At 35.9% G+C, this 12680-nt stretch overlaps 1 protein-coding gene across 2 annotated transcripts in view; it reads left to right on the plus strand.

Annotated features, from left to right (window-relative positions):
• The first annotated feature begins 3087 nt into the window (after positions 1–3087).
• anxa11a (annexin A11a) overlaps positions 3088–12680 on the plus strand; it is an 11912-nt gene continuing 2319 nt past the window's right edge. The window contains exons 1-10 of one of the 2 annotated variants that reach the window (XM_016499113.1): positions 3088–3309; positions 5869–5951; positions 7593–7931; positions 8431–8518; positions 8813–8907; positions 9402–9515; positions 10241–10331; positions 10487–10566; positions 10685–10741; positions 10826–10919. In XM_016499113.1, the coding sequence (XP_016354599.1) occupies positions 3090–3309; positions 5869–5951; positions 7593–7931; positions 8431–8518; positions 8813–8907; positions 9402–9515; positions 10241–10331; positions 10487–10566; positions 10685–10741; positions 10826–10919 (1261 nt within the window). In that variant the 5' untranslated portion in view covers positions 3088–3089. The remainder of the gene's footprint in view (positions 3310–5868; positions 5952–7592; positions 7932–8430; positions 8519–8812; positions 8908–9401; positions 9516–10240; positions 10332–10486; positions 10567–10684; positions 10742–10825; positions 10920–12680) is intronic. The other variant, XM_016499114.1, reaches the window with a different exon arrangement.

The following is a 12680-nucleotide window of genomic DNA, read 5'->3' on the forward strand; positions in this document are numbered from 1 at the left end:
AAGAATTTTATGTGGAAGATACACAGTTACAACTTCTGTGGAGCGTGAAGAAAAAGTAATGTAACTAATTACTGTCGCCAGAAAGTAATAAGTAAAGTAACAATATTACTTTTGAAAGGAGTAACTAGTAATGAGTAATATATTACATTCTAGTTACTGTTTTGTGAGATAATATGGACGTTTGGATATATTTGTTGATATAATGAATGCAGTATGAAGTATAAGATGTTCTTTTATATTAAGTAAATAGTTTTACATTATATTATAAGCTATTTTATACAAAACACTATATTATGCAAATTTAAAGTTAACTAGCCTGAATAGTGGACTGTACAGTTCTGTTTATATTTGCATAATATAGAGTTTTGCATAATATAGAATTGCTCTCTCTCTCTCTCTCTCTCTCTCTATATATATACAGTACTTTAATTTTTCCACGTTAATAATTGGTGGACTCGTTGGACTCTTGGCTTTATTTAAGACCCCTGCTTTATAGAAAGTAAAACTTCTACAGTCAAAAAGAGTGGGTTTGTGATGATTTCAAGTGTGAAGGCAATGCATGTTGAGAAACTGACTGGTGGATAGAGCTGTTTTGACATTCTAATGTAGGACATTCACACATTCTTAAAAATTAGGCCAAACAAAAGTCCTTTTTTCTGCCCTGAGCAGTGCATTGTTATATAGGCCCACCTGAACTATAAGTTTGGAAAGTTTGACTGTTTAGATTGCATCATATGTTGAGGTGTGGCGTTTTATTATGAACAGCGTTCATCTCCAAAAGTCTGTGTATATTGCCGCTTCCCTCTACACATATTATAATGTGTTTGATGGCAGGTGAGGTGCTATGGCAAACCGCTCCCACACTAAGTAAAGGTGATAAGACTGCATGCAGAGTGTATTTTACTTTCAAATACATCAGTATTAGTTTCCATGACCACATATAGAGCATGAACGCAGGCTAAAAAAATATTATATAACTTTTTATTTGTATGTTCACAAAGTATGGACATCACTCTGAGGCAATGCATCAAGGGTCAATAAGAAATATTATAAAAGCCCTGTCGCTCATGTTATCCATATAATTTGTGCTCCATGTAGTGCTCAAGCACTAGGCCTATATTTTCTAACCGTACTGCAGATAACATTGCCTTTCTTCACTGCCTCAATAATCAGTTTAGCATAGGCAAAAGAGCATGATACTTCCTACTATAGAGCTCAATATTGGCCGCCAGCTGATCTATCCATCGGTTGTTGATTGGAGGGATTGGGATCAGAGGGTTTTGTAGGAAAAGGGGCAGAGTTTAAGCAGACCAGTCATTGGAGAATTCTGGCATTTGTCACCAGATAGAAGTCTTTTGTTTCACTGGAAGATCCAGTTATGACAATAAAATATAAAAATACATGTACTTTGAAAATGATTTTTAATTTCATAGTTTAAAAAACATTTACTTGTGGCGTCTACAAAAGCATATACCATCGTTTAGCAACCTCAGAGCTCAAGGTAGGTCAGTCTTACATTAGTTTAATGTGTTATCACTAAAAATCTATTTTGAACCCAGGTGTAAAAACTTACACTTCCATAATGTACTTAAATTGCTCATGTGCTCAAGTTTACTACAAGTGGTGACTAAATACATTTTTTAAATGCAGAGATAGTATATTAAAAGCGCATTTTAGTTCATATTCATGGTGTCCCAAAATATCACAGTTGCGTACACTTAGTTGAACTTAAGTTTATCTTAAGCAGTACTAAAGAATCATTTTTAGTATATTCAGTACAAAATTTGTGCGCGAAAATAGAGCACTTTAAGTACATCATGGAAGTGTACTTTTTTTTTTTTTAAACCTGGGAACGGGAGTTTTACTTCCTGAACATGACTGTAGTTTGCTATAGCAGCTGTCTTGAATTTGTTTTATGTACTGTGTTTCCATGGTTTGTACCACATGGGAACTCTTTAGTGAGACACACTGACTGCTGTTAATGGTTGGTAAAAAAAAAAAAAAGAGGGCTTGATTTTGAGAGCATAGCCACTACTTTCCATTCAGAGTTTATGTTTAGATACATTTCAAAGGAAAGGGTGAGACGTCTGAGCAGTCAGAATGCAGTCAGTTGAGTTCCCTGTCAGAAAAAAACACTGAGAGATTTAGTCTATAGATAGATAGATAGATAGATAGATTTTTCTTTTAAACACAAATAAATGCAAATTTTGTGTATGTGAAAGTGAAAGAAACTTTAGCTGTCTTGTTTTATTTGTTGACCTATTATTTAGTAAAACATCATCTCACTCTCAACATCTCAAGTCAGGTGTTAAACACAACAGCAAGGTGTCAGTTTTGACTTTTGTCCCCAATCTAAACTGAAAGGAAATGGGTGATGCTCTTCTATAATAGAACATGCTTGCAAAACTATTTGAAAAATGTGCCCCTGAACGACTTCATTAAAACTAAATCAACCCAGCAATATCAGTATATTGACCATCCACACAAATCTGTGATGATTTATCAAACGCTTTTTATGCATTAATTACATTATAAAACACAGCATGATTTACAGGATTTGATGCTTTTAGATGTACAGCAGTCTCTGCTCTCTGAGGGCTCATTGACATTGTTTTTTAAGCAGCACAAGAGCAGGTGTAGCAACAAATAGACTGTAAGATGGAGGGGCCTAATGGATCAACTGTATCCTTCAAAATAGAGTACTACGTATTTTTATAGGCCCACCCAGAATTGGATTTTGGATGATTGCAGAAAATAAGCTCTGTGACCAACAAAAGTTTATGATGCTTGCACATCTTGTTCATCAAGATAATCTTCACAAATTAACACAACATTTATAAAGCCTAGGAGTAAAGGCTAAAGTTATAAACAAGTTATACACCATGTTCACATGACTCCAACATCACCATTCAACAATGCTTTCAATCTTTATCTTAAATCTAAAAGTTGGAAAGATTGAGTTAGAATAGTATATTGAGTATAATCATTTTTTTACATTTTTGATGTACAATCCAGGCTTGTGAAGGCTTACTTAATGCACAATCTTGTTAATTACAACCCATATTTTTTTTTCAATTTCAGGCACGACAATGAGCTATCCAGGCTATCCTCCCCAGCCCGGCTATCCTCCTCAGGCCGGTGGATATCCACCCCAACCAGGTACGTACCCTCCTGCTGCAGGAGGTTACCCCCCTCAGCCTGGGATGTACCCCCCGCAGGCGGGTGGATACCCTCCCCAACCTGGAGCTTACCCACCCCAGCCAGGTGCCTATCCTGGCCAGCCAGGGCCGTATTCTGCTGTGCCTTCAGGTGAGCCACTGTATCTGGTGGATGATTTCCATATGTGTGCATTGTACTGCCTTACATCATACTGTAGTCTATGACGTTTGTATCTGAAATGGTTATGAAGGTTTTATTTTAGACATAAACTCAGTGGACAAACCAACTTTGTTTTGTGGCGCTTTCACTGAACAGTGATGAGTAGTGATGTTGACACGGTAATGTGGAATTTTTAGGTGGAGCCAGTGGAAAAAAATGAGTAAGTGACTGAATGTATAGAGGTAGAAACGCTAGCTAGTTTCTAGCATTGTCTCGCACTGACAGACATTCATTTGGAGGCTCTTCTTTTGAGAGGCCTAGTGATCTTTGTATGTTTATGCACCAGAGGTCACATGGATTACATTACTGAATAAACACAAATGAATGTTCTGTTGGAAGGAAACTATTGACTTGTTGACTAGTTGGTCACACATTTTCCATAATCTGGTTGCTTTAGCTATTTTGCCAAACCAAAATATGCTTTGTTTGGTGTGTATATACATGTTAGCACTTTTGACCTTGCTATGTTTTGTTTATTTATCAAATTGTTCAAAACTCTTAAGGCTTTGTTCACACTTCTCACCAATCTGATTTGGTTTTCAGATCTGATCTTTAGCACTGTCTGTCCATACTGTCAGTTTGCTAGTAATGAAATCTGATCTGTTCTGACAGGGAAGCAAATATCCAGTGTATCTACATCAGTTTCGCTTGTAGTTATATAAGTGTCAACACAATGCTTAGACATCTTCTCATACTAATACTGTCAGTGTGGAAATTTTGCTTCTATTCATGTCTATCATGATCTTACATGAGAGAACATAAACACCAGAGGTATTGTACACACATTGGTGTAGTGCAATGAAAAAAGCTGACTCGTTCACTCATTCACTATGTACTACTTAGTGAATGTCACATTGTTTTCTAGATGCATTGTTAGCTTTAAAAGCGTTAGCGGACATAAATGTATTATTTGATGATCAAACACATTGCATATCAAATTAAAAGTGCTACTAATATCCAATCTGACGGTTCAATTTTTTTTCCTGTTCAGATCTCAGATATCCCACTTATACAAAATTATATGAATATGGCCTATGCTCATTCAACAGCAGTTTTGTTCCCAGAAATAGATTATGTTGTTTTAATGTTGAAACAAGTGTGATGATGAAATTAAATAATATACACATTTTAAAGTTGGGGTCAGTAAGATTTTTTTTTTGAAAGTAATGAATATTTTATTCAGCAAGGATGCATAAATCAATAAACACTTACAGTGTTACAAAAGATTTATATTTTGAATAAATGTTGTTCTTAATCAAAGAATCTTGAAAAAATGTCAAAATTTCCACAAAATTATTAAGGAGCACAACTGTTTTTAACCATGATTGTAATAAGAAATGTTTTGTGGACATCAAATCAGTATATTTTATTTAATTAAATTAATTTATTAAAAGTTTAATCATATTTTACAATATTATTGTTTTACTGTTTTTTTTTATCAAACAAGTGAAGTTTTGGTGAGCATTAGAGACTTACTTGACCCCAGTAAGATGTTACTGACTTTTGAAGTGTGTGTGTGTGTGTGTGTGTGTGTATGTGTTTATTTATTTATGCTTTCACTAGTTCATATTTATGGCATTTTACATGGTTTTGCGGTCTGGCAAATAAAATTTAAAATACTTGATGTAGTCAATTGCTAAAATAATTATTAAAAGTATCATACCACCGAATAAAGCAAAACTGCAAAAACTAGTGCTGTTTAAACTAGTTTTAGGTGGAGTTCAGCATGTCACATGACAGGTCAACTTCCCAGTCTATTCCATGTCAACTAATCAAATATACATGTTATTAGACTTCAAAATAGATGAAAAACACCCAGCAGAAAGAGCTTAATAATTAATGTGCAATGTTACCTGCATTATTACCATAACAAAACCTGCTGCACTGGATTTCTGTTTTGTCTTATCACATCAAAACAAGTTTTTTATTAATATAGAAGAGGATGCAGGGCCCTCGGGATGCTGCACAGAACAATGATCAAAAGTTGATGTCTAGATTATTATTAGCCTGTCATTTGATACACAATGTGTCCTGATTTCCCCTATACACACTGTGTTTTGAAGTCAACACGAAATGATGCTCACAGCCCATTTTATTTCTGTAATCTGACATGTGAGACAAGATAGTCAACAAGAGCACAGCAGTAATTGTCTGGATTGTGAAAAACAGGCCAGAATGGTTAAGATATGTTATATAGCAGAATGGAGATTATATACCAGGTGACTGGAAGAGAGCATTGAAAAGGATCCGAGACTGAAAAGAAAAGCCATTTTCACAGGCAGACCATGCTATTACATTTTTCTCTTTGGAATAACATGCAGCAGTGAATCGTGCACTATAAGACCAGGAACATGTTTTAATGACGTAAATAGGGTTGGTTTTGATTTCCTTTTAACTGTGAAGTGCGCTGATATTGTTCAGTCATAATTAGTGTGGGGCTTTTAGGTTTTTGTTTACGTGTTTGCTCGTATTAAATGCATGTATTTGCAGGAGGTTGGGGTGCTCCCGGTGCTCCTATTGGCCTGGATAATTTGCCGAATCCTGGATTCAACGCATCAAATCTCCCAGCAATGGTAAGTTCTATAATAAAATGATGTATTGCGTGATCAGAAATGACATTGGTCTCCATTCTCAACAGATGCAGGTAATTTGATTCCGGTCAGCATGAACCGCATCGAATCCTTCCTTTATCAGCTTTGTACGAAACTGTGCTCTTGTGACCGTGACATTGATCCCTTATAATTGACCTGTCATCAGAATGTGCTTTGACCAACAAATTTGACCCTGTTCAATCTACTGATGCACAGGCTTCTTCAGAGTTTGCTCCGTAATCAAATTGACACATCAGAGGAAATGTGAACAAGTGTGGTTCCATTGAACTACTGCAGCGAGGACAGTGTTTCACACAAAGTATTCAATGATGTACAAAAAAAGCATACACGTTAGGTATAATTAGCTAAATATATTACAGGAGTACTAAGACAAAACCTCAAAGCACCAGTAAGAACACAGTGATGATTTATTTATATAGTGCTGTATAAATAAGAAATATCATTAGGAATGAGGAATACTTTTTTCGCGGACAAATTAATGTGTTTGAAGAGGTTTCTCTCCTAGGTATCCTTGTGAAAAAGAAATGCACTATGCATAATTTAAAATAATAATAATATATAATTTAAAAGAATATACTTAAGTGCAGACTTAAGTACATTGTCTTTGAATTGAAATATGGTTAAAGTGTACTGCCAAATATATTCACAAGCATTTATGGTTTATTTATTTATAAACTTAAATATACCTTAATGTCATTTCTATTGAAACTTGTATGTGATGTATTTATATATATTTTTTGATTATTATACATTTGTAATGATAAAGTTGCAATTTAGTGCATTTAAAATATATGAACTTAAATGTAATATGGAATAACATGCTAAAGTTTAAATTATAATCAAGTACTTTGTTATTCTTTAGCGTTAAGAACATTGTACTTTAAAGTAAAACTTTTAATGTGATATTAATACAAAGTGCATTTTTTTAGGTTTGAAGTACACTACAAGTGCATATGTAATACAAATGAACTCATTTCTCTTTTCACAAGGAAAACTTAATAAATGGATACAAATATATTTATCAAAAAGGGCATTTCCTGTGTTCTAATTTGAAATGTATGCTGCCCTCGGCTATATAAAAGTGCTCAAAAGTTTAAGAAACTCCAGTAGAAGGCAAAATCATCAGTTGACCAGCTTGCTTTCTGGTGATTTTGGTGTTGGTGTCAGTCATTAAAAAAAAAAACACATTGGTTGACCACTACTTTTCATGGAAATATTTTTGACTAAAAGGACTGGTTTCATTACTCCTCCCCAGTACTTATGCATTTAGGGGTCAGCAAGGGAAAATTTGTGCATGTGGAAACTCTTTCAATGCTACAGAACAGTGTCTCTGTGACACCCGTGTGCAATATGATGCGAGTAGCTTAAGTCAACAGAAACGTTTTAGTGCAAAGCCACACTATCTAAACAAAACTCTCCATGAATACACACTTGTTCACCGTCCTCCTTATCTCCCTGTCCTGGCCCTAATCATCTCTTTGTCCTTCAGTATTGTCATTTCATGGCTGTATATGTTACATTTCCTGCAAAGTCTGCTCTACTGTCCTAACTGTCATGCTCGCTGTCATGCTTTTTTCGCCCCCTCAAATGTTTCCATCGCAGGCAAATCAGTTCGCCGCCAATAGTGGATTTACCCCAAATCCATCCATGTTCCCTCAAGTGCCTGGTGGTTATCCTGGCCCCCAACCTGGGGGCCCACCAGCCCCCTCCCCTAACCAGCCCTATGGCATGTACCCTCAGCCAGGAGGAGGTATGCCCCAAGGTCCGGGAATGGGATACCCTGGTGGGCCACCCCCGGGTCAGCAGATGCCGGGCTTCCCAAATGCCCCAGCACCCACTCCGTCCATGCCTAGCTATCCCAAAGCACCCTCACCCAACCCGTCCATGCCCGCATACGGAGGAGGTTACGGAGGCGGTGCACCTGCCGTTCCAGCTATCAATGTAATTAACTCTTAAGTATTTTTTTGTGCAATTTATTGCAGTATACAGGGTTTCTGAGGGTCTTAAAACGTCTTTCCACAAATTAAGGCCTTAAAAGGTCTTAAATTGGAGCAGAAAGTCTGGTATTCAATGTTGCATGCACTGCAAAGAATGAATATCTTCCTAAGTATTTTTGTTGTTTTCCAATACTAATATCAAGATATTTTACTTGAAGTGCAAAATGAAGATAGTTCATAAAACAAATATCTGTCAATGATGTATGAAAACTTGTTTACCCTTTGAATTAAGTTGATTTTTCTTGGTCTTTTATTAATCCGTATTAGTCTATATAAGATATTTGCTTATTCTAGTTAAGCTGTAGAGAACAAATTGATGTATTGTGTTCCCTTCAATTTATTCCTTAAATTTTCTTGGTCTGTAAATGGTCTTTAAAAAGTCTTATTTTTACCTGCAGAAAGCCTGACTATATATTTGAGTTCTAACTTGTTTTGTTTTGTAGCGTGGGTTCAGAGGGACCATTCAAGACTTCCCTGGAGCTGATCCTCTAAAAGATGCAGAAGTCCTCAGGAAGGCCATGAAGGGCTTTGGTTAGTTACTGTTCATGTTCATTTTCCACTTACTCTATTTCTTAGAAAGCAATGTAACTTATTCTCCCTCTGGGTTAAAAGTCATTCTGTTCTTTTTGTCCTTTGATGTTTATCTATTATTAATCTTATTAAGTTTGACCCCTTTGTGATATGGGTGATGGATGTTTAAATACTGAGAGCTTTTTTTTAGACTGACATGAAATGCAATAAGAGCTTTCCAGAAAATGACTCCTGTGTTTACTGTATATGCAGCTGCATAACAGGCTGCTAATATGCATGAACATGTTTCAACAGGCACTGATGAACAAGCCATCATTAATTTACTCGGAAGTCGCTCCAACAGGCAGCGTGTTCCACTCTTGGTGTCATTCAAGACTGCCTATGGAAAGGTAATGGAGAGCATTGGAGCTTTTTAGATATTTGCTGTGCAGTGGATACAGCAGCTGCCCCTCAGATTGAGACCAGGTTTTATTTGAACAGCTAATAGCTTTTCGTAAAAGCTGTGAACCATGATGTGTTACATGCTATTAGCACATCATGGTTCAAAGCTTTTAAGAAAAACTATTAGCTGTTCAAATAAAACCTATTATATAGTCAGAGGCTGGTGGTGTTAGTGGAAGGAAACTGTCTCATTCTAGAGAGCATTTGATTGGACAATTATTTATATGCCCCTGAGTACAAGGTTAGACATCAATATTTTGGTCCATTTTACCAAAGGAGGAAGACTAAAAGATAAATATGCTAAGCTAATTTTGTCAACACTTAGCATATAGATCATTAAAGCCAGAATACAGAAAAGAACTAAATGCAGCAAAGTTCTGATTTTGTTATGGGTTAAGAAAAGCATCACTGATCATTCTCATGTAAACCAAAATGCTTACAGGATTTGATTAAGGACCTGAAGTCTGAGCTTTCAGGAAACTTTGAGAAACTGGTGCTGGCCACGTTGAAGACTCCAGCTCAATATGATGCATATGAGCTCAAAGAGGCCATCAAGGTTTGTCAAAGTACTTTATTAATGGAATGAATACAAATGAAGCATGAAAAAATAAAATATATTTAATCAAACATTGTGCAACTTAGCACCCTCACATGGATAACTGATGCAATATATATACATAATAAATAAATAAATAAATATTTATTATCCAAAAATCCACATATACATATATATGGATTTAATGGATTTATAGTTTTATATTTATATACCATTTAAAAGTTGTGTCAGTAATTAATTAATTCATTCATTCATTCATTAATCAAATTAATGTTTTTATTCAGCAAGGATGCCTTAAATTGATCAAAAGTGACAGTAAAGACATTTATATTGTTACAGTTTTATTTATATCAAATAAATGTTGTTCTTTTGAACTTTCTATTCATCAAAGAATCCTGAAAAAAAAAAAGTTGAGCGGTTTCCAGAAAACTAAGCAGCACAACTGTTTTCAACATAGAAAATAAGAAAATATTTCATGAGCAGCAAATCAGCATATTAGAATGATTTCTGAAGGATCATGTGACACTGAAGACTGGCGTAATGATGCTGAAAATTCACAAAAATAAATTACAATATAAAAAATATTACCATTGCAAACAGCTATTTTAAATTCTAAAAATATTTCGTAATGAGTGAACTGTTCCTTTATAGGTCACAGATAACAGAATATTTCATTAGATTTTTTGATATGCCATTAATACAAATGTAATCTGATTATTTCACAGGGAGCAGGGACAGATGAGGCCTGTCTGATTGAAATCTTGGCCTCTCGCTCTAATGCGAAGATCCGAGAAATCAATCAAGTCTTCAAAGCCGGTGCGTACTAGAGTCATATCACTTAATTCCTTCCCTATGCAATTACAGATTTGATTACTTCCCAATCAAGCATTTGTCATGCACGTTTTCATCTGAAGCTCAACAGTAAAGCACGGTGAGTTGTGATGGATAACACTCAAGTGTTTCTGTTTTAGAAAATAAGAAATCACTGGAGGAGTCCATCAGTGGAGACACATCTGGACATTTCCGCAGACTTCTGGTCTCTCTTGCACAGGTACACAGAAGACGTGAATGTTATGATGTGAAACTTTCATATTTTGAGGGTCAAAAACTTTGTAAATGACAGAAATGTGAAAGTCATATCAGTATTTCTTCCTGTTATTATCTCAAAGGGTAACCGTGATGAGAGTGAGAATGTGGACATATCATTAGCCAAACAGGATGCTCAGGTAATTATTTAAATGTTTCTAAAAAATATGTGTTTCACATTCTTTGAAGAGTCTCTATTATGCCCTATTTGTGTTCTGCTGCAGGCTCTCTATCAAGCGGGGGAAAATAAACTCGGCACAGATGAGTCTAAGTTCAATGCCATCCTGTGTGCTCGGAGCAAAGCTCACCTCAGAGCAGGTACCCTTTGGCTGGAATAATAGTATTCTTTCAATCAATTCAAAGTCCCTTTTAGGTAGGTCAGTTCACTCAGCGCCTCCTCCAGGCTGCTTGTTTCCCTCTAGGTAGTAGTAATGCTAGTGAAGCTCATATCTACTTGAATAGGGAAATACCTAAATCACCAAACCTGTTTGTCAAGAATACTGTATTATGACATATATTGAAAGAGAAATAATCATGTTGTATTTTACATTTTCTGCTTCTTTAGCTAAATTCAGGCAAAAGTACTGCATTTTTCAGGCTGGTCTAACTAAAGAGTAAAACAAGCTATGCTTCTGTCAAAAAGGTGATTGACTTTTCCATTGGCCCGCTACTATATTGAGCATAGTGACTATCATTTGTATGTCTACAAATGATCCATGCTCCTGTCCTGTACTGTCTGAGAATCTAGAGTATAATGATTTTTGAGTGCTCCCACATAAAGAATACGTAAAGTGTAAAAATGCTCAAAAACTTGCAAGTTCTGCCACTTGGTCCATTATGAGGTGGCCAGAAATTCAGTTTTGGGTCTGGCATTGCAGTCAACACACTCTTGCCGAGGCTGAGAATTATGACTCATAACTGGACATGGTTTCCAGTGGAAACACTTGAATTCACCTCTGAATCATGTCATTTCCTGTTTTTCTATAGGACACAGTTTTCTTTTGTCTAATTACATAATATATGCAATACTGGTCATATATTTATCTCATTAAAGGGATAGTTCACCCAAAAATGAAAATTACCCCATGATTTACTCACCATCAAACCATCCTAGGTGTATATGACTTTCTTCTTTCAGACAAATACAATCGGAGTTATATTAAAAAACATCCTGGCTCTTCCAAGCTTTATAATGGGAGTGAATGGTAGCCCAAAATTTGAAGTCCAAAAAATTGAACCAATTCATTATAAAAGAAGTCCACACGGCTCTGGGGGGTTAATAAAGGCCTTCTGAAGCGACGCGATGCGTTTGTGTAAGAAATATATCCATATTTACAACTTTAGAAACCTTAATCTCTAACTTCCGCTAACTGTCGTACGCGTGTTCACGAGAGAGTGGTGTCCAGTGGATGACGTAGAATGTAGGCAAACGCGGTGACGAACACGGAAGTGACGAACATGGAAGCACAGAGGAGAGCAAATCAAAACACCGGTCACGAATTAGTAGTACAAAACGAGGATTTGTAAAGAAAAATGTTGGAGGATTTCAATATAAGCCAAGAGGACACTGGTTTTCCTTTGCTGTAAACAAAACTTGTTTCTCGCGAGACTAGCATATTCTCACCGGAGTTTACGCTACGCCTACGTCATCCGCTGGACACCACTCTCTCGTGAACGCGCGTACAACAGTTAGCGGAAGTTAGAGATTAAGGTTTCTAAAGTTGTAAATATGGATATATTTCTTACACAAACGCATCGCTTCGCTTCAGAAGGCCTTTATTAACCCCCCAGAGCCGTGTGGCATCCACTCCCATTATAAAGCTTGGAAGAGCCAGGATGTTTTTTAATATAACTCCGATGGTATTCGTCTAAAGAAGAAAGTCATATACATCTAGATGGCTTGAGGGTAAGTAAATCAATTCATTTTGGGGTGAACTAACCCTTTAACATATCTACTGGGACTATTTATTTGATTGCACATTCAAAATTAAAGACTCAAAACAGATAAAAAAAAAAAAACTAAGATACAATAAAAACAGAAATATTGTGAAATATAATATATAATTACAATTTAAATAT

This window comes from Sinocyclocheilus anshuiensis, unplaced genomic scaffold (assembly GCF_001515605.1).
Source record: "Sinocyclocheilus anshuiensis isolate Anshui unplaced genomic scaffold, SAMN03320099.WGS_v1.1 scaffold1734, whole genome shotgun sequence".
Classification (NCBI taxonomy): Eukaryota; Metazoa; Chordata; class Actinopteri; order Cypriniformes; family Cyprinidae; genus Sinocyclocheilus; species Sinocyclocheilus anshuiensis.